At 38.7% G+C, this 22,660-nt stretch overlaps 2 protein-coding genes across 2 annotated transcripts; both read right to left on the reverse strand.

Moving 5' to 3' along the window:
* Nucleotides 1-11,636: 11,636 nt before the first annotated feature.
* Nucleotides 11,637-13,961, reverse strand: LOC110603863 (SEC1 family transport protein SLY1). Its single transcript, XM_021741846.2, has 2 exons — nucleotides 13,787-13,961; nucleotides 11,637-13,622 (listed from the first exon to the last, which is right to left on the reverse strand). The coding sequence occupies exons 1-2, from the start codon at nucleotides 13,815-13,817 to the stop codon at nucleotides 11,794-11,796; spliced, it is 1,860 nt and encodes a 619-aa protein (XP_021597538.2). The 5' UTR covers nucleotides 13,818-13,961; the 3' UTR covers nucleotides 11,637-11,793.
* Nucleotides 13,962-21,447: 7,486 nt separating this feature from the next.
* On the reverse strand, nucleotides 21,448-21,918 carry LOC110603881. The gene has a single exon (XM_021741871.1). The coding sequence runs from the start codon at nucleotides 21,916-21,918 to the stop codon at nucleotides 21,448-21,450; it is 471 nt and encodes a 156-aa protein (XP_021597563.1).
* Nucleotides 21,919-22,660: the final 742 nt, after the last annotated feature.

Here is a 22,660-nt window from a genome sequence, read left to right on the forward strand (position 1 = left end):
CTTTGTGAGTATTCTTTCATGTTTTCATTAAATCATGCAAAGATTTGATTAGTTTTCATGATTATTTGAAGGTTTTAAGTTTAAAACTTAAAGTTTTGAAGTTTGGAGAGTTTGAAGGCAAGTTGCTCCAAAACTCCACGTTAGGATCGTTCATCTACTTGTTTTCACAAGGTAAGTGAAGATCCTGAGCTTGTTTGTATGTTTTCTGAAGGTTTTCTGGGGTTTATGGAGAGAGTTGCATGAATAGGGTTATGTGTGAGGTTTTGATGATTTTGTGCATAGAGCTTGTTTCTGTGTTGTTTGTGTTATGTGTTTGGGGTTTTTAGGTAGTTTTTGACCCCTTTGAGCATATACATGAGTGTATGCAAGTGAAGGAATTGAGGTGTTTGTGTTTGAATGCGTTTGGTGCATTTGGCGAGAGGCAGGGCAAGTTTATGCCCTGCTGATGAACTCAGGTTCGGCCGCCGAAGGTACATTCGGCCGCCGAACCCCTGAGGAGGTGGTTTCGGCTGCCAAAGCTTGCCCCCGAGCTTTTGGACTTTCGGCTCTGGAGGGAAGTTCGGCCGCCGAAGGTGCCGCCGAAGGGTAGAGACTTTCGTCTCTGGAGTGCCTTTTGGCCCCCAAAAGGGTTCGGCAGCCGAAAGTGGAAGTTCGGCCGCCGAAGGTGCTTGAATTTCGTCTCTGGAGAGGACTTTCGGCCGCCGAACCTGCCGCCGAAAGTGTTCTGTCCAGTTTTCCTTTGCATGCTTTGCATGAGTTTGAGAGTGAGTTTAAGGGGATTCTTGGGGAGTTTAATAGAGTGGGTCATAAGCTAGTTTGGTCCCTCATTTGCGTCTATCTGTATAGGTACAGACCAGAGGAACCAGAGAGAGCAGCAGTGAGTTCTGCTCCAGAGGTTACAGAGCCTGCAGAGTCAGTCAGTCCAGATAGCCAAAGGTGAGTGGAACTAAACTTAATGCTTTTAATTGACTAATGGAATGTTTTAGCATATCCCATGCATCATAATTATGCCATAGGTTGATTCCATTAGTATTCACGAATATGTTGCATTGCATAGTGAATTGTTGGTGTAGGTGAATGCTGAATGATCCAATAGTCTCAGACAGGAAGTCCAGGAGCCTTTGACTACGCCCTGGCAGGTATAGGAAAGACCAGGAGCCTTTGACTACGCCCTGGCAGGTATATAGTAAAGTCCAGGAGCCTTTGACACGCCCTGGCAGGTATATAGTAAAGTCCAGGAGCCTTTGACTACGCCCTGGCAATGGTAAGTACAGAGGTGTTATATACACATATACATATATGACAGGAAGACCAGGTGCTCGATTCTACGCCCTGGCACAGAGTTACTGGGACTATGTGGTGACAGGTTTACTCTTGATGTGATTTGTCTGTGTTATGACGCATTCCATGAGATCATGTTTTACTGAGATGTTTTACTGTTCTACTCACTGGGCTATAGAGCTCATCCCACTCCCTTAACCCCAGTTTTGCAGGTTCAGTGTACAGTGTACAGGGACAGTCCAGCAGGGTACAGAAAGAGTAAAGAGATTTGTAATAGCTTAGAGTGGACATGTAATATTAAAGAGCTATAATAGTTGTGTATAAAGTTAGAAATGTGCTTGACTTAGTGATGTATGTTTTGTACATGATCTGGATCTGTATATATGTTTTACTATATGTGAAAAACCAGGCTTAACAGGTATAAGTTAACCCATCTAGAGCAAGCTCTAGTCAGGGGTACAGAGTACAGAGTACAGAGATAGTGCATGCACAGGTTAAGCCTTGGTACAGAGAAAAGAGTTTTTATTTTTTCACAGAAAATGTATGATCATGTATGAGTTTTACAGGTACACAGAGAGTATAGCAGGCTTGCTACGGGTTCTGGCGGCCTTAAGCCGACCTGAATCCTAGCGCCGGTGACGGTCCATTTTGGGGTCGTTACAGATTGGTATCAGAGCCCTAGGTTCACATGATCGGACCTATAGAGACAGTGTCGGGCTCATAGAGGTTAGAAGTGGTCAAGCACAATAGGAAATCATGTCCACTAGGATAGGGTTTTGAGTCCTATCTGTGATATGCCATGAGTTATGCATGTGCCTTATTGCTATGTGTTGTTTATGTGCTAAAGTGCTATGTTATATGTTGTTTCCAGAGAGAGTAAAGATGAGAGGACCTCGTCGATCAGCTCGATTGACTGGAGTCCCACCAGAGAGTGAGAGACCAGCTGCTCGTCCTCCTGCATTGCCAAGGGCAAGGTCGCAGAGATCTAGCAGGGAAGGTACGTCAATAGACCCTAGAAGGTCTGTCGACGAGAGCAGAAGGGGAACAACTAGGGGAGAAAGGTCAGAGGAAAGGAGGGAAGCTATGGAGATTGATTAGTCTAGAGATGATAGCATGGGTATAGGCAGCTTTGAGGAAGGTATGGGAGAGTCGCAGGGAGGTGCTCAGACCTCAGGTTTTGGCTATCCAGAGTATTCGATGGGAGGTATGTCGGAGTACTCTAGTTTTGTGCCATATCCTTCTTACATGCCATATATGCCTTATCCTCCTTACTATCCACCATATCCTATGTATCCACCCTCCCCTACCCATCCAAGTGCAGCACACCCAGAGCCAAATGAACCAGTACCACCACCAGAACCAGTAGCCCCTGTTGTTGACAGACATCAACCTAACTCATCTGGAGGGAAAGTACAAATGACGGAGTACTTGAAATTGGATGCTCCTAAATACAACACGGGAGATGATCCATTTGATTACCTCAGAGCAGTTAGGATGATAACCAGTGAATTGGGAACAGATGATAGGAGAGCCATTGAGATGGCAGGTTTCACATTAAAATGCAAGAAAGCCAGAGAATGGTTTAAAAACTATGTGGAGCCCAGAATGGACAGCATGTCATGGGGAGAGTTCGCCAATGAGTTTGCAGGATGGGCTTTTCCTGACAGTTCTCGGGAGATGAAAGTGATAGAGTTCGAACAGTTGAGACAGACAGATGAGATGAGTGTTGATGAATTCACAGATAAATTCCTGGATTTGCTTCAGTACGTGGGTCAAGCCTATGATACTGATCAGAAGAAGGCAAGGAGATATACTATGAGATTACATCCCAGGTATTCTTCCTTGATTCTTCCAGCAGAAAAGGAGAGTTTCCACACGATAGTAGACGCAGCCAGGAAAATGGAAGCTAGTGCCAATATTCAGAAACAATCAAAGGCACAGGCTTCGGGTTCTAAGACCCCCAGTGCAGGCACGTCAGGCAGCAAGCGATGGGACAGAGCAAAAGGAACAAAGAGTAAGTTCTGGAGTAAAGTGAAGTCAGGTCTGGGAATAGGTAGTGGCTCAAGCTCTGGCACAGCTCCAGTCTGCAGACGATGCGGAAAACCACATGGCGGAGTTTGTCAGTTGGGATCTACAGCTTGTTTTAGATGTGGACAGGAAGGGCATATTGCTCGGGATTGTCCTCAGGTGACTTTTGCACCATCCCAGCAGATGAGTTCAGGCAATGTGGTACAGCCAGTTGTACGGCCAGCAGCTCCAGTCATGCCTCAGAGTAGTGGCAGAGGTAGAGGGAGAGGGGCAGCCTCTACGTCAGCAACAGGTTCCCGAGGTGGAAATCCGGTAGCCCCAGCACGGATTTTCACAGTGACACAGGATGAGGCTAACATGTCGAACACAGTGGTGTCAGGTAATCTCATCATTAGGTGTTCAGATGTGTATGCTTTGATGGACCCCGGTGCTTCTCATTCCTTTGTTGCTTCGAGAGCCATAGAGAGATTGGGTTTGATCAGTTCTGAGTTAGAGTATCCTCTCTGGGTCAGTGGACCTAAATGTGACCCATTAGTGGCAGTGTCAGTCTGTCGTTTCAGTCCAGTGTTTATCGAGGGTAGATACCTTCCAGCTGACCTTGTGGTTCTAGATTTGACGGATTTTGATGTCATTCTAGGGATGGATTGGTTATCTACATATAGTGCTACTTTGGACTGTAGAGAGAAGCTAATGAGTCTCAGAGACCAGGATGGGTCAGAGTGTGTCTTCAGAGGAGACAGGAGAGGTACACCCAGAGGTATGATTTCAGCCCTTCAGGCTCGTCGGTTGCTTAGGAGGGGTTGTCAGGGGTTTCTAGCTCATGTGAGAGAGCTAGACAGTCAGGTTAGGGAACCAGCCACAGTACCAGTAGTCCGAGAGTTTCTCGATGTGTTCCCAGACGATTTGCCAGGACTACCACCTGATAGGGAGATAGGGTTTGAAATTGAATTGCTGCCAGGTACCAGACCTATCTCTATTCCTCCCTACAGGATGGCGCCAGCAGAGTTAAAAGAGTTAAAAGAGCAGTTGCAGGACTTGGTAGATAAGGGTTTCATCCGCCCCAGTACCTCACCTTGGGGTGCTCCAGTGCTCTTTGTCAGAAAGAAGGATGGATCCCTCAGACTTTGCATCGACTACAGACAGTTGAACAAGGTCACTACCAAGAATAGGTATCCTTTACCTCGGATTGATGATCTATTTGACCAGCTAGCTGGAGCAGGTTGTTTCTCGAAAATAGATCTGAGATCCGGGTATCATCAGTTGAGAGTCAGAGAGGCAGATGTGCCTAAGACAGCTTTCAGGACCAGATATGGGCATTATGAGTTCTTAGTGATGCCGTTTGGGTTGACTAACGCCCCTGTAACATTCATGGATCTCATGAACAGAGTTTTCAGTGAGTTTCTGGATCACTTTGTCATTGTTTTCATCGATGATATTTTAGTGTATTCCAGAGATGCAGAGGAGCATGCCCAGCATCTGAGGATAGTTTTGCAGACACTGAGAGAGCATGGTTTATATGCCAAGTTCTCGAAGTGTGAGTTTTGGTTGAGGAGCATTTCCTTCTTGGGCCATGTGGTATCAGCAGAAGGTATTGAGGTAGACCCCAAGAAGATCGAGGCTGTAGCTAACTGGCCCAGACCCACGACAGTGACTGAGATTAAAAGCTTTCTGGGACTGGCAGGTTACTACAGGAGGTTCGTTCAGGACTTCTCAAAGATAGCGACTCCTATGACCAAATTGACTCAGAAGAACCAGAAGTTTATCTGGTCAAACTAGTGTGAAGAGAGCTTTGAGGAGCTCAAGCGGAGATTGACCACAGCACCAGTGTTAGCTCTGCCTGTCAGTAATGAGGATTTCACAGTGTTCTGTGATGCATCTCGAGTGGGATTGGGATGTGTTTTGATGCAACGTGATAGGGTGATAGCTTATGCTTCTAGACAGTTGAAGAAGCACGAGTTGAATTACCCTACCCATGACCTAGAGATGGCAGCAGTTATCTTTGCACTTAAGATGTGGCGGCATTACCTCTACGGGGTTAAATGCGAGATCTTCACTGATCACAAGAGTTTACAGTACATCTTGAGTCAGAGAGAGCTGAATATGAGGCAGCAGAGATGGGTAGAATTGCTCAGTGATTATGATTGTAAGATCCAGTATCATCCGGGTAAGGCGAATGTCGTGGCAGACGCCCTCAGCCGGAAGTCACTAGGCAGTTTATCCCATATAGCAGCAGAGCGGAGACCAGTTGTGATGGAGCTTTACAAGCTCTTAGAAGAGGGATTACAGTTAGAGTTGTCTGGTACAGGTGCATTGATAGCACAGATGAGAGTGACACCTGTGTTTCTGGAGAGAGTATAGCAGGCTTGCTACGGGTTCTGGCGGCCTTAAGCAGACCTGAATCCTAGCGCCGGTGACGGTCCATTTTGGGGTCGTTACACAGCTTCTGGTAGTGTGGCTCAGCCAGCAGCTCCAGCCATGACTCAGGCCAGTGGCAGAGGCAGAGGGAGAGGGTCAGCCTCTTCTTCAGCGGGTTTCAGAGGTGAAGGTCCATCAGCTCCAGCACGGATCTTCACGATGACTCTGCAGGAGGCAGATGCATCTAACACCGTGGTGGCAGGTAACTTAGTCATTGGTTGTTCAGATGTGTATGCCTTGATGGACCCTGGTGCATCTCATTCTTTTATTGCTCCGAGAGCCGTCCAGAGGTTGGGGTTGATGATCTCTGAGTTAGAGTGTCCTCTCTGGGTCAGTGGACCCAAGTGTGATCCATCAGTGGCAGAGTCAGTCTGCCAATGTAGTCCTGTGTTTGTTGAGGGAAGATGCTTGTCCGCCGACCTGGTGGTTCTAGATTTGACAGATTTTGACGTCATTCTAGGGATGGACTGGCTATCTACCCATGGTGCTATCTTGGACTGTAGGGACAAGGTAGTCAGGTTCAGAGTTCAGGATGGGTCAGAGGTTATCTTCAGGGGAGACAGGAGGGGTACACCTAGAGGTCTGATATCAGCTCTTCAGGCTCGTAGGTTGGTTAGGAAGGGATGTCAGGGGTATTTGGCTCATGTGAGAGAGCTTAGCAGTCAGGTTAGAGAGCCCGCCTCGGTGCCAGTGGTTAGAGAGTTTCTAGACGTCTTCCCAGACGAGCTGCCAGGTTTACCACCTACTAGGGAGATAGAGTTCGAGATAGAATTGATGCCTGGAACCCGACCGATCTCTATCCCTCCCTACAGGATGGCTCCAGCCGAGTTGAAAGAATTGAAGGAACAGTTGCAAGAGTTGGTAGAAAAGGGCTTCATCCGACCGAGCACCTCACCTTGGGGTGCACCAGTTTTGTTCGTAAGAAAGAAGGATGGATCCCTTAGGCTTTGTATCGACTACAGGCAGTTGAACAAAGTCACTACCAAGAATAAGTACCCGTTGCCTAGGATCGACGATCTATTTGACCAGCTAGCCGGAGCAGGTTGTTTCTCCAAAATAGATCTGAGATCAGGGTACCATCAGTTGAGGATCAGAGAAGAAGATGTGCCAAAGACAGCTTTCAGGACCAGATATGGGCATTTTGAGTTCCTTGTAATGCCGTTCGGGTTAACCAACGCCCCTGCAGCATTCATGGATCTCATGAACAGAGTGTTTAGTCAGTACCTGGATCACTTTGTTATTGTCTTCATAGATGATATTTTAGTGTATTCCAGGAATGCAGAGGAGCATGCCCATCATCTGAGGTTGGTTTTGCAGACCCTGAGGGAACATGACTTGTATGCCAAGTTCTCTAAATGTGAGTTCTGGCTGAGGAGCATTTCGTTCTTGGGGCATGTAGTGTCAGAGAATGGGATAGAGGTGGACCCCAAGAAGACAGAAACTGTGGCTAACTGGCCTAGACCCACTTCAGTGACGGAGATCAGGAGTTTCTTGGGTTTGGCAGGTTACTACAGGAGGTTCATTAAGGACTTCTCGAAAATAGCAGCTCCTCTGACCAGACTAATCAGGAAGAATCAGAAGTTTCTGTGGACCGACCAGTGCGAAGAGAGTTTTGAAGAGCTTAAGAAGAGGTTGACTTCAGCACCAGTTTTAGCTTTGCCATCTAGTGATGAGGACTTTACAGTCTTTTGTGATGCGTCCCGTGTGGGACTGGGTTGTGTACTGATGCAGAATGAGAGGGTGATTGCTTATGCTTCTAGGCAACTAAAGAAGCATGAGTTGAATTACCCCACACATGACCTTGAGATGGCAGCAGTAATCTTTGCACTCAAGATGTGGAGGCACTACCTCTATGGGGTAAAATGTGAGATCTTTACAGATCATAAGAGCCTGCAGTACATCCTAAGTCAAAGAGATTTGAACTTGAGACAGAGGAGATGGGTAGAGCTGCTGAGTGACTATGATTGCAAGATTCAGTATCATCCGGGTAAGGCGAATGTCGTGGCAGACGCCCTAAGCCGGAAGTCACTAGGCAGTCTATCCCACATCACGGCAGAGAGGAGACCAGTGGTGAAGGAGTTTTACAAGCTCATTGATGAAGGTCTACAGTTGGAGTTGTCTGGTGCCGGTGCTTTAGTGGCCCAGATGAGAGTGACACCTGTGTTTCTGGAGTAGGTGGCTCAGAAACAGCATGAGGACCCAGAGTTGGTAAAGATTGCCAGGACTGTTCAGTCAGGCAAGGACAGTGAGTTCAGATTTGACAGTAAGGGGATCCTCCGCTATGGGAGCAGACTTTGTGTACCAGATGACATAGGGCTAAAAGGAGACATTATGAGGGAGGCTCATAATGCAAGATACAGCGTTCACCCCGGAGCCACCAAGATGTATCAAGATTTGAAGAAGATTTATTGGTGGCCAGCGATGAAGAAAGAAGTGGCACAGTTTGTGTCCGCCTGCGAAGTATGTCAGAGGGTGAAGCTGGAACATCAGAAGACGGCTGGAATGCTTAACCCGCTACCTATTCCAGAGTGGAAATGGGAGAATATAGCTATGGACTTCGTAGTGGGGTTACCGGCGACGTCCAACAGAGTGGACTCCATATGGGTGATTGTGGACAGACTCACCAAATCTGCTCACTTCATTCCTGTCAGGAGTGGCTACTCTGTGGACAAGTTGGCGCAGGTATATGTGGATGAGATCGTCAGGCTGCATGGGGTCCCTGTTTCAATAGTGTCTGATAGAGGGCCCCAGTTCACCTTCAGGTTTTGGCGGAGTCTGCAGAATGCCATGGGTACTAGGTTGGATTTCAGCACTGCCTTCCACCCCCAGACTGACGGACAGTCAGAAAGGACCATCCAGACTATCGAGGATATACTTAGAATGTGTGTGCTGGACTTTGGCGGTTCTTGGAGGCAGCATCTACCTTTGGTGGAGTTTGCCTACAATAACAGCCATCATGCTAGCATCGGGATGGTTCCATATGAAGCTTTATATGGAAGGAAGTGCAGATCACCTGTTTGCTGGGAGGAAGTTGGAGAGAAGGCCTTGGCAGGGCCTGAGTTAGTAGAGATTACCAGCAGGGTGGTACCCATAATCAGAGAGAGAATCAAGACTGCTGCAAGCAGACAGAAGAGTTATGCAGACATCCGCAGAAGGCAGATAGAGTTTTAGGAGGGGGATCTGGTATTGCTCAAGGTGTCTCCAATGAAAGGAGTGGTTCGTTTTGGAAAGAAAGGTAATCTAGCCCCACGATACATCGGACCCTTTGAAGTCTTACAAAAGATTGGGAATGTGTCGTACAAGCTGGATTTACCTGCTTCAATGGAAAAAATCCATCTGGTTTTCCATGTTAAGAAAGTTTGTGTCGGATCCGAGCAAGGTTCTTAGTGAGCCTGATGTGGAGGTCCAAGAGGATCTCACCTATGTTGAGCAGCCAGTACGGATCATAGACACCCAGATCAGAAAGCTAAGAAACAAGGAAATCCCGATGGTGAAAGTCCTATGGAACCACCACAATATGGAAGAGTGCACCTGGGAATACCCTTATCTTTTCTAAGGTTAGTTCTTTGTGAGTTCTATGTGTTTTGTATGTATGTTATGTGTATGCCATGCTATGTGCTAGTTGAGGAACATTCGGGGACGAATGTTCTTAAGGGGGGGAGAATGTAATACCCGGCTAGACTCCAGTATCGGAATTCCTACCGTCCGGTGGAATTTCAGATGTCGGAGACCTCTAGAAGGGTAAAACCATATTTTCATGAAATGTTTTAATGTTTTTGATGATTTTAAGTAAAGAGAAAATGAGTTTTTGAATAAAAACACCCTTGGAGGAAACTCAGGTTCGGCCGTCGAAACTCAAGTTCGGCCGCCGAACATGCATGCACTTCGGGAGTGCTTTAGGCCCCCGAAGGCATAAGTGAGGGAAGTCCAGGTTCGGCCGCCGAATCTCAAGTTCGGCCGCCGAACATGGCATGCATGCGGAGGCACTTTCGGCCCCCGAACGTGGCCTGGCCAGCCACTATAAAATGGTCCCTTAGCCGAAAACGGGCGAGCTTTTTCCCCATTTTCGGCCAAGGTGAGTCCTTCCGCCATTCCTCACCATCCTTGAGTTCTTTCCTTCAAATCTTTCAAGTTTTTCACAAGTTTTTGCTTTATTTTGAAGATTTTCGAGTTTAAAGCAAGTTTTGGAGCTTTGAGGTTCAAGAACTCAAAATCTCCCACCTTCGAGTTTAGGACGTCTCTCTCTCGATCTTCAAGAGGTAAGAGCCGATCTTAAGCTCATTTTATGTTTAAAGTAAGTTTTATGCAAGATCTATGGGGTAGAATGCATGTTTAGCTCATAGTTAGGTTTTGAGTTAATGTTATGTTTTGAGCATGTATGTTGGATTTGTGTGTTGTAGTTGGGGTTTAAGTTAGTTTGAAGCCCCTAGGAGCCAATGTATGTATATTTGCATGGTTTGGATGAGTTATATGCATGTTGAGAGATTTGGGAGGCAAATGTGCATAAAGGAGCCAAGTTTCTGCCCTTTGGCAGAAACCAGGTTCGGCAGCCGAAGGAACTTTCGGCCGCCGAACATGGCTGGGGAGGGAGGCCTTTCGGCTGCCGAAGTTGCCCCCGAAAAGAGACTTTCATCTTTGTCTGGGACTTTCGGCCGCCGAAGGTGCCGCCGAACCTGCCTGGGTTTCGGCTCTGGAGGGACTTTCGGCCGCCGAAGGTGCCGCCGAACCTGCCCTGTTCAGCCTTCCTTTGCATGTTTTTGCATGATTGTTTGAGGTATTTTAGGGGGTTTTTGGGGGATGTTTTTAGAGTTATGTTCTAGTTGTTTGGTCCCTCATTTGAGTCCACCTGTATAGGTTCGGACCCGAGGAACCGAGGACCCCAGCAGTGAGTTCAGCTGCTTCTGAGTCAGTAGAGCTTCGGCCAGAGGTGAGTAGAATAAACCTTTATGTTTTTAAAGCAAATGAATTATAAAGTTGAGCATGTTCATGCATCATGAATGCCATGTGATGAATTAGGTTGTTTGCATTAGAATTCACGAATATGTTGCATTGCATTTATGATGTTGATGTGGATTGGTCATTGAATGATCCTTTAATCCTCATATGGTATGATGATGCTACGGCATGAGATGGTATGGAAGTCCAGGTTGTACCCATTCTACGTCCCTGGCACTATGTAAGAGAAAGTCCAGGTTGTACCCATTCTACGTCCCTGGCACATTGGTATGTATGATATGTTATGTTAAGAGAAAGACCGGTTGTACCCATTCTACGTCCCGACACTTTGGAAATGTAGAGGACTATTGGTGACAATACCATCCGAGATGTGATTTGTTGTGATGTGTTGCATTACATAATGGCATGAGATTTAAATATTGTTTTCTATGATTCTGCTCACTGGGCTCTTGTAGCTCACCCCTTTCCCTAATCCCCCAGGATTGCAGGTACGGGCTAGACAGAGAAGTCAAGAAGAGTAAAGTCTTATGTTTGTAATAGTTAGAAAGTGGACATGATAAATTGTAAGATAATGTAAAGTTGAATAGTTATGTTATGTATAATGATATTGAGGATTAGAAGTTGTGCTTGACCCTATAGATGTTGTAATCCCTTTTTATTACATGATCTTATGTTTATTGATGACTATGTTAGCCAACTCAACACATGTTATGCCACCCATTGGGGGCATTGATGAGATCCCACAGAGGGGTCAAGATATGATTATGTATATGTTCAGTGCATGCACAGGTTGAGTTTGGCGTATGATAGAATGCATGAAAGAGAAGTTTTGATTTTTATGTATGATTGTTGATCATGTATGAGATTAAACAGGTTTACAGGTTTCATGTCAGGCTTGCTACGGGTCCCGGCGGCCTTAAGTCGATCCGGATCCTAGCGCCGGTAGCGGTCCGATTTTCGGGTCGTTACACTGTCAAAGTCTTGCGGCAAACTAATTATCAGCAAAGCCTACTCTAAATCAAATGGTAACACAATTCATGATGGCCAGTCTCCTCTTTGATGCATAAAGCACAGAACAACCTACTTCAAAGTTCATGTACAAAACTCCTCGTATTAATGAGTGGAAGCAGTTGCAGCAGTACTACCAAGCCCCATCTTCTGCCCCAAGAGTGTGAGCTGCTCAACAAACTCTGTTCCAGTGAGAATTTCTGTTGTTCCATATATAATATGCTTGACAGGCTGCTGGCGCTGTGCAAGCTCTTGCAAGCCCCCATACTCCATATAATTACCGCCACCAATCATGAACACCATGGCTTCTTTAAATGGCCCTTTGAGATGGCTACTACCAGCCCCTGACTTAGGAGAACGAGGATCAAACACAAGGTAAGAGTCGATTTCAGGATTAGGTTTCCCTTCCATCAAAGCTTCCACAATCCTTGTTAAAGCAAGCTGCCTATCGCTAGATAATAAGTTCTTAACACCAGCTGTCACAGCACTAATTGACTGCCCATAAAGCTTTTCGGCCCAATCTACAATATTACTCCTACTTGCAGAATTTGCTGATGCTAATGAAACATTCAAGGACTTGATTTTCTTCACATACTGGAATGCACAAGTATCAACCTCAGACTCCCGAAGAGCTGCTTCCACTGATTCAACTTCTGACTGGTTAAGGCTATCGGAGGATATAAGGTAAATGATTGCAAATCTCAGCTTATCCATCTTGGACCCCTTCCCTTTAAGCACACCCAAAAGTTCATTTCGATCAATCCCACCTCTGACCATCATGTCATTCTCCTTTTTCGCATATGAATCAAGAGACCTCTCCTTGATCTCACCCAATAACACAGTTGCAATGTTTGTGTGCTTATCAATCACCTGCTTCCGCTCTGTCAACTCAGGCAGTGAGTTCACTGCATTCATCAAATGTTTAGTATTACCAATCAGGTCTGTTCCATCAAATTCTGTCCCATCCGTTCCACCAGTCCTCCTGTTCACCTCATCAACATCCTTCTTGTACTTATTCAATTGTGTCTCAATCTCCACAGCAACTTCAGGAAATTCCAGAGACCCATTTGCAACCCAGAAAGGGTCTGAACTATCCAACTCATATGACTTCATCCCTCCCTTTTCCCCCTGCACACTCAACCTATTCAGCTTCAGTCCAAGCACATCATGAACAAGGGGGCGATACCTAAAGTCATGCTGTATCCCAACTGCCAACTCAAAATTCCTATCAAATATACACAAAATCGGCCTCTGAAATGAGCTCATAAAACCACCACCTTCTGAAAACAGGTTATTCTTTGACAACAAATGATCCCTCAATCTCTGATCCAATGCTGATGCCACCATCTCTGCTGGCCCTCCCCGTGGGCACCTGATAAGGGGCACAACAGCCAGGGTTGCCAGCACACAAAACAAACCACTAACAATCTTCTCAACTATCCCCTCAATCTCCCTATCCCCAGCAGACGGATCATTTAATTGAACATAGCTAGATTTCTGGGCTAATGAAAACAAATTATCCTCCAAAGTCACAAACTCCAAATATTGATCATGCACCTTGGAAATCCTCTGTATCGAATCCGAATTCAGGGTCCCAGATGAAAGATCCTCAAGAAGTGGACGAGGGATCGAAGATGAAAAATTCAGGTGGAAGCTATCATAAACCGAGCGAGATGCATCAGAAATAATTCTTTGAATGTTGATTTGACTTGGTTGAACAAAGTACACAGCAGGGACATCATGAACGGGTTTCCGATCCTTATCAATAAGGAAATAGAGGGTAACCCCATGCTTGCGCAGATCCTTGACGTGAATCAACGGGGATAAGATATTTTGGCAAAATCTGTCATAAATCAAGATCTTGTACACCTCTTCATTGGCAGTACCAGTTGCATTTACAGGTTGATTTAGGTTTAGCATCCGGATTATACATTCTATATCCAAAATAAACAGATCAAAATAACAAAATATCAGTTCATTCAATTCGTAGAAGAATAAGGATCAACGTCGGTGATAATACAAGATAACTGAGAAAAGAACCGACTACCAATGTTTAAGCTTAAAGGAAGAATGAGAATCTAGAGGAAGGAAAAATTACCGGTTTGTTTTTGACGGAGGTTGAGAGCCATGACCGTGAAAATTCTGATCTTTGTTGCTGTTCGCTAAGCCAAGTATTTCTTCCAAAGCTCCGTGCAAGGATTAAGAGTTGTTTCTGCTTGCTTCAGTAGCGGTGGACGCAGGGACGTAAACGGGTATCTACCGCCAAAATTAAACTAGAGAATCCGAACCGACTTATATTAGTAATTGAATTAAAATATTTGAATTTGAATCTATTTATATCATTGATATTTAAATTTATTTTAAATTAAATTAAAAATTAATTTAAATTATTTAAATGGGTTTTCAATTCGATTATTATTATTAAAATAAAATTTAAATTCATTTCGTTTTATCTTTTTTAATTAATAAGTTATATAAAAAAATATTTTTCATTAATATTTTTTATTAAAAAATTAATATTTTTAAAAATATTTAAAATTTAATTTTTAAATAAAAATATATTAAAAAATTTATAAATATTATTAAAATATATGCAATAGAAAAATGTAATTAATAAAATATAAGCATTAAAATAAAATAATGTAAAATCTTAATTAATTCAAACATTTTATGAACATTAAAATAAATAATAGGATTGTTCTTTTCAAATGAATGTTTAAATATATCTTTATTTTTTATAAAAAATTAATTATTATAAAATTTAAAATAACGAAACAAATATAAAAATATAATTTATAATAAAATATAATATTTATTTTAAAATTAATTAATATTAATTTTTTAATTGGCTGAATCAATTTTAAAATTATGTGACCGACCAACAGTAAAATTTAGTAATTTTATATTTTTTGTTAAAGTTACAAATTATAAATAAAAATAAATTATGCATTAATTTTTATTATTTTTTCATATTAATAATGTGATCTACAAATTAATTATAAAAGTATAAATAAAATGAAATCATATTAATATTTATAAATTAAAACATTATGTTAAAAATTTTTAGAATAAAGAGATGTACGAAAAATAATAAAAATAATAAATAAGTTATCATAATTATCTTGAAACTTAATTTAGCATATTAAAAATAGTTTATACGAATATAAACTATTTTTATATGATTTTTTTAAATATATAAAAAAATTAATTATATGATTACTTTATTATCCTACTTTTTTTAAAAAAATAAGATTAATATTATTAAATTTTTTGATTTTGATATATATATATGTATCAAAATTGTAATTTATTATCTTATAATTATAATCTTATAAATTTAAATTTTTTATTTTATAATTTAATTTTACAATTGTTATTTTAATATTTTAATATTTTTAAATAAATATAAAATTAACATTATCATTTAATAAGTTATATTCTCACTTTATTATCCTTATAATTAATATTTTAAATTAAAACATTTAATTATCAATTTAATATTATCAAAATTAAAATTTATTTTAAAAATCTTGTCTCAAAATATCTATTTTACTATTTACATATATTTTAAAATTAAAATAATTATTTACTAACTTCAAATTAATTTAGATAATAAAATTATTATTCACTTTAAATTTTCAATATAATGATTAATAATATTAACAACAACTATTATCCTATACCATAATATTACTAAATTTATTAATGTTTTATAATTAATAATACATACATATAATTAATTTTTATAAAATATTAACATTTAAAATTAAGTTGATTTTTAAAACCATAATCTATCACTGTAATAATTTATTTTTTTATAAATTTGAGTTAATTTTTATTATTTTTCAGAATTTAGCAACATTTAAATGTGTTTTTCTATAACTTTATATCAAAATTTTATTTTTTTAATATATATATCATAATTTACATATTTATTTAATTAATTTAAATAGATTGAGATGATAAAAATTATTGTTTACTTTAAATTTTAAATATAATTATAACTAATTAAAGCAATAATTTATTATATGATAATTTTATATAATTAAAATTATTAATCTTATATAATTACATAAGATTATATTAAAATTATATTTAATTAAAGCAACAACTTATTATATCATAACTTTATAAAATTAAAACTATTTATCTTTTATAATTACATAAAAGAAATTTTTAGATTATATTAAAATTGTTAGATTTTTTTTATATATATAGTTGATAGTTGATTTTTAAAATTATTATAATCAGTTTAATTATTATTTTATAAATTTAGATTTATTATCTAATAATTTAGTATTATTATAATGATTATCATATTTTAATATTCATAATTAAAAATTAGTTTATTATTATTCCAATTATATTATTATTTATTATCCTATAATTTTTAATATTAAAATTTAATTTTTTTTTACTATTTATATATATCCTAAAATTTATATACTTATTTACTAGTTGCAAATTAATTGTGATAATAACAATTATATTTACTTTAAAAATAAAGTATAGTTGTTATAATTAAAAGATCAATATATTATCTAATAATTTTATATTTTTAAAATTATTATTTTATATTCTTTTTTATAATTAATTAATATTTTATTTTAATTTTAGTATAATTACTAATAATTAAAAAAATTATTTAATATTAATAAAAAATTTGTTATTATTTTTTATAATTATTTAATATTTAAATGTAAATTTAATAATACGATATATGATAATTATTTTAATATTTTTAATTAATATTTAAAATAATTATTTTAATAATCTTATCTAAAAAATTAATTTAAATATTATCAAAATTATTAATTTTTAATTATTATCCTACATAATTATTAAATAAAATTAATTAAATTCATAAATAAAAAATTTAAATATGAATTAATTTTAAATGATAAATATCTAAAATTATTTTCAAAAATTATTTAAATAATAAAATAGTTATTCATTTAAAATTTAAAATCAATTATAAATAGTTAAAAAATATAAGGGTAAAATTAGTAATTCCTTTATTCATCCTCTTCCTACTTTTATATCTAGTATAATTACATATTTATTTAATTAATTTAAATATATTGAAATAATAAAAATTATTGTTCATTTTAAAATTTAAATATAATTATAAATAATTAAAACAATAACTTATTATATGATATTTTTATATAATTAAAATTATTAATCTTTTTTAATTACATAAAGAGGTTTTTTAGATTATATTAAAATTGTTAATTTTTTTTATATATAGTTGATAGTTGATTTTTAAAATTATTATAATTAGTTTAATTATTATTTTATAATTTAATTTTATAAATTTAGATTTATTATCTAATAATTTAATATTATTATAATTATTTAGTATTTTAATATTTTAATTAAAAATTAGTTTACCGTTATTTGAGTTGTATTATTATTTTATTATTTTATAATTTTTAATATTAAAATTTAATTTTTTTTACTATTCATATATATCCTAAAATTTATATACTTATTACTAATTTTAAATTAATTTTGATAGTAACAATTATTTTTACTTTAAAATAAAATATAGTTGTTATAATTAAAATATCAACACATTATTTAATAATTTTATATTATCAAAATTATTATTTTTATATTCTTTTTTATAATTAATTAATATTTAATTTAAATTTTTGATATAATTATTAATAATTAGAAGAACCACTTATAATTGAATAATTTAATATTAATAAAATTTTTATTTTATATTTTTTTATAATCATTTAATATTTAAATATAAATTTAATAATAAGATATATAATAATTATTCTAATACTTTTAATTAATATTTAAAATTATTATTTTAATAATCTTATCTAAAAATTAATTTAAATATTATCAAAATTATTAATTTTTAATAATTATCAAATAAAATTAATTAAAATCATAAATAAGAAATTTAAACATACATTAATTTTAAATGATAATTATCTAAAATTATTTTAAAAAATTATTTAAGTAATAAAATAATTATTCATTTAAAATTTAAATCAATAGTAAATAGTTAAAAAATATAAAAATAAAATCAAATTTTTTATATATCTTATTATAAAAAGGGAAAACATTTACCTAAATTAAAGTTTGACGTGTCTCGAATTGTTTGGAAGTAGACATTAAGTAATCAATCCTGGTTTTAATCCTCATGTGGGCTAAAGACAAAAGGGAGTTGGTGCCATGTGGTGAGACTAAAGCCAAGTGGCAAAGTCTCTCGGAACGAATAATGTCGAGGAAGATGTTCTTGTGCTTTCCATAAGTGTATTAAAAATTATTTAAAAATATATATATAAAGAAAATGAGATCTTGATAAGCAAGAGACTTGTACTTACTCCTCCTTGACATTATCATTCTTGTTTAGAGTAATCTTCGTTTAAAAAAAGAAATAAGAATATTATAAATATGAGAGAAAGAGATGGGGACACATAGTCAAATGATTTAATTTATGAAAAAGTTAATGGTTTTGATAGAACTCGATCTTCTATTTCGTAGAGATTTGAGCTTGTTTGGAGAGATTCAAAGTTTTTTTAATTTGAGATAGTTAAAATCTATCCCTTAATATAATCGGTTCAGGGTATTAATATCTTGACCGTATCAAGACGTTCTGACAGATTGTCCTTTTGAATATGATGGTGGTGTGGCATATCATGATAAAAGCGTCAGGCGGCTCATTAATGGCGAGCAGTTGGCTAATAAATGCTGAACCGTTTCACCCATACTTTGTCCATCATGCTCGTTTTTTCTGTCAGCCCTACTGTACATGCAATTATGACCTTAAGGGAAATATATGTATTTTAATGAGGTCGATCTGCTTGTTCCAAACATTGGTGAGGTCGGCTTGCATATTTCGGATATTGGTAAGGTCGAAGGTGTAGGAGGTCTGAACTGCATACTATATTGGTCAGGCATTCTATTGCCCAGTTGAGCTGGGTGTCCTAATACAAGACTCTTCTATTTCTTTTGTACACGTATCGTGATCTCAACAGAGTCCATTATTATTATATTATCGGATACTTTTTCGCTTTTTTAAGGATTTTTTTATGACGGTCGGAGGAGCGAATCATGTTTGGTACGTTATTGTCAAGTGTGTGTCCATTAACTCCCTTTGAGTTACAAGGAGTTGTCATAAGACATGTGCGCACGTCCTCCCAAATGCGCTTTGATGATTATCGCTGTTTAGATTGTTAAAACGCGATATCTTGAAAGCTCATAAATTCTTTTTTTAAGTATAAAAATAGATATTCGTCTCCATTTTCTTTACTTTTGCTACTTTTGCTATTCTTGTTGCATCTGTTTGCTATTTTTAGAGTCTCTCTCGCTTTTCTCTTCTTTTTTTCAATTTTTCAAGTATCATGTACGCACCTCTATTCCAATGGCTCCTCTATCATTCCCTCGAGTTGAAAAGATTGTTTCTAGGGTAACCCCACCTCTTTTCGAGAAACTTTCCATCGATCCTTCCTTTCCACGAAGACTTACTACATTTGAGCTCCGAATCTAATGAACGGATTGTTCTGTTTTCCTTGCCTCCTCCCCCTGATATGATGGACGCCCAGGCTGAGAGGAGGCTCGTTTTTTATTTGAAACAAATTGATTACGGCCTCTCTTTCCCCTTTTCTGAGTTTGTCCATTCTATCTTTAGTTTTTACCAGGTCAGTCCTTAGATGTTGGCCCCGAACTCTATTTTGTTCATTAGTGCTTTTGAGGCGGCATGCCGAGATTGAGATTTTGCTCTTTCTTTGAACTTGTTTAGGGCCTTTTTAAAGATTTTAAAGGCTAATATTGGGTTCCTAAGTTTCTATGGCAGAAACGGCCTAGCTATTTTTACTTGCCATAAGTACTCTATAAAACATTAGGTAGATAGTTTTCATCTTGTTTTGAAGTTTTTGAGCTAAAGATCAAGTTTTTGAAGTTTGGGGACCCCCGGAGCTCGATTTCCCCTAATCTCCAAGTTTGGATCACCCCCTCTCGATCTTCAAGAGGTAAGTGTCGATCCATGCTTTTTATGATATTTTAAGTAAGTTTTAAGAAGGGGTTAAGGGTTTTGATGCATGTCTAGGTTAGTTGTAAAATGTTAGGGTTTATGTTAGTTAAATGATAAATGTATGCTTAATGTGATGTTTGTTGGGGTATAGGCTAGTTTTATGTCCCTATGTGCTTGAATAAGTGTTTATGCATGTTTTAGTATAGTTGGTTGCATGTTGGGAAGTTGGGATGGCTGAATGTGGGATGGCAGAATCGGGTTCTGCCACTCAGAAAGATCCAGGTTCGGCCGCCGAACCTGCCAGGGAAGGCAGTTTAGGCCGCCTAAACTCGCTCCCGAAAGTTTGGACTTTTGGCTCTGGAGGGGAGTTTCAACCGCCGAACCTTGCCCCCAAAAGTGCATGACTTTCAGCTCTGAAGGGACTTTCGGCCGCTGAACCTGCCGCCGAAAGTGCCCTGTTCAGCCTTCCTTTGCATGTTTTCTATGAATGTTTTATGATGTTTTTTGGGGGGGGTTTTGGGGAGATGTTTAGAGTCATGTTAGAGTTTGTTTGGTCCCTCATTTGAGTCCACCTATGTAGGATCGGACCCGAGGAACCAAGGAGGCCAGTAGAGTTAGCTGTTTCAGAGTCAGCCAAAGGTGAGTAGAACATAACTCCTTTTATTTTTCAAAGCAATGAAATCATTTTAGCATGATCCATGCATCACGAATGCCATGATATGTATTAGGCTGTTTTGCATTAGAATTCACGAATATGATGCATTGCATAATATGTTGTTGATGTGGATGGATATTGGATGACCCACTAGCCCTTGATATGATATGTTATGGTACGGTATGGAAGTTCAGTGAGGCCCATTCTACGCCCCTGGCACGATGTAAGAGAAAGACCAGTGAGACCCATTCTACGCCCCTGGCATATTGGATATGTTATGTTATGTCATGTTAAGAGAAAGACCAGTGAGGCCCATTCTACGCTCCTGGCACAATTGGATATGTAGTGGCGACAAATCTATCCTTGATGTGGATTATTTGTGATGTGATGCATTTCATGAAAACACAAAATTATTAAACTGTTTTTATTGTTCTGCTCACTAGGTTTTAGTAGCTCACCCCTTTCCCCTAACCCCCAGGTTTGCAGGTTCAGGATAGACCGGGAAGTCGTCAAGGGTAATGGCTACGGTTATGTGTATGTAATAGATTAGTAGTGGACATGAAGTGATATGTAATGTAATGTAAGGTCTTGTATAGTGATGTATTGAGGATTAGCATTGTGCTTGACCCTATTGTTAAATTGTAATCCCTTTTTGTACATGATCTTATGTTAATGTTATGATGAGTTATGTTGAACCAGGCTTGGCATATGATATGTTGCCCCACTAGAGCATTTGATGAGGGCTCTAGTATGGGGTTTTATGTTTATAGTTATAGTGCATGCACAGGTCAAGCTTGGTGAATGAAAAAGTTTAAATTTTTTATGTAAATGTGTGATCATGTATGGGATTTATCAGGTATGACAGGTTGTATGTTAGGCTTGCTACGGGTCCCGGCGATCTTATATCGATATGGATCCTAGCGCTGGTAGCGGTCCGGTTTCGGGTCGTTATAGCCTATGCCTTTCACCGGTGCCTGGTCTTTCACCATGTTCTCATCAGCTATCTTCATGGCTTTAAACACTCAGTATGACAAAAGATTCACTTTGCTTCCATCATCGACCAAGATCTTCTGGACTATAAAATTGTGAATGATGGCCTCTACCACTAGGCATCATCATGGGGCATTCTAACCCCTTCCCCGTCAGCGACTGAAAAGCTCACTACTCTTGGGATGTGCTCAGCGACTTGCATGACTTCTACTTCTTTTAACTTGCCACCTCTTCTTCTCTTTCTGTTAGCCTGGAGGGGTTGCTCTATCTCTTTCCTCACTATCATGTTTATGGTCTCGCTAGATCCATCATTCACAAGTCTCGCCACCCTTTTCCTGACGGGTTCCCTTCTCTCCTCCGGCCTATTTTCGAGCGCTGCCTTTTTCTTCACAAAGATTTTCAAATGGCCCCACTTGATCAGTTTTCCTATTTCATTTCTCAACTGGTAACAGTTATTCATACTGTGACCATTAGTCTTGTGAAACTGATAATACTGGTTGGGGTCTCTGGTCCTGAGATCCGATTGCAAAGGTTGTCGCCATGTGATTAGGTTCTTGTCTTGCATGGTAACCAACACTTCTACCATGGAGACATTCAAAGGGGTGATCTCTCGATGGGGAAGGGGCTTGGGTCGGCGGTCGGCTTCCCTATCATATCGGTATCTGTTCAGAGCCCCAGCGCTTCGGTCAGGCCTCCGGTCTACCTGTTTCCTTCTTCGATCCTCCAGTGGACCTCTAGTCTAGTCCTTCTCTAGGGACTCTTTAGTGAATTGACTGGTCATGAGGGCATCATCCTGTCTGATGTATTTCTCCGCTCCCTGCATCAGTTTGCCTAATGTGGTCGGTGGCTTTCTGCTTAGGAACCCAAAGAACTTTGTTGAGGTAGTCCCCTTCTACATTGCCTCTACTGCTCTAGGTTCATCCAAGTTAGGAATATGGAGAGCTTCTGCGTTAGAACGGGCAACATACTATCGCAAGGTTTCATCTTTCTTCTGCCTGACTGTCTCTAGATAACTAGTTTTTCTCTGAGCCGGGACGCTGACTATGAATCTTCCCATAAATGAACTAGCTAGGTTATAAAAGGTCCTGATGCTTTTCGCTTCTAGGTTATTAAACCAGGTCAGGGCGACACTGGTAAGAGTGGTAGGGAATACTTTACAAAGCAAGGCATCAGAATGAGTTTGTAGCTCCATTAAGGTTTTATAGTTGATCACATGGTCCCTGGTTGCTCGTGCCGTTATATGCTCCCATAGTTGGCATTTGGAACTTTTTAGGGATAGTTTCTTCCTAGATGCAGGATACAAATGGGAAGGTTTTTTCTTAAGCTCG

This window comes from Manihot esculenta, chromosome 2 (assembly GCF_001659605.2).
Source record: "Manihot esculenta cultivar AM560-2 chromosome 2, M.esculenta_v8, whole genome shotgun sequence".
In the NCBI taxonomy this organism is placed as follows: Eukaryota; Viridiplantae; Streptophyta; class Magnoliopsida; order Malpighiales; family Euphorbiaceae; genus Manihot; species Manihot esculenta.

Excerpts from the sequence above, each read along its gene's own strand:
- LOC110603881 (XM_021741871.1), bottom strand. The coding sequence starts at position 21,918 with ATGGTAGAAGTGTTGGTTACCATGCAAGACAAGAACCTAATCACATGG.
- LOC110603863 (XM_021741846.2), bottom strand. The coding sequence starts at position 13,817 with ATGGCTCTCAACCTCCGTCAAAAACAAACCG. Across the intron at positions 13,623-13,786 it reads CCTCCGTCAAAAACAAACCG|AATGTATAATCCGGATGCTA; the intron begins GTAATTTTTCCT and ends TTTTGGATATAG.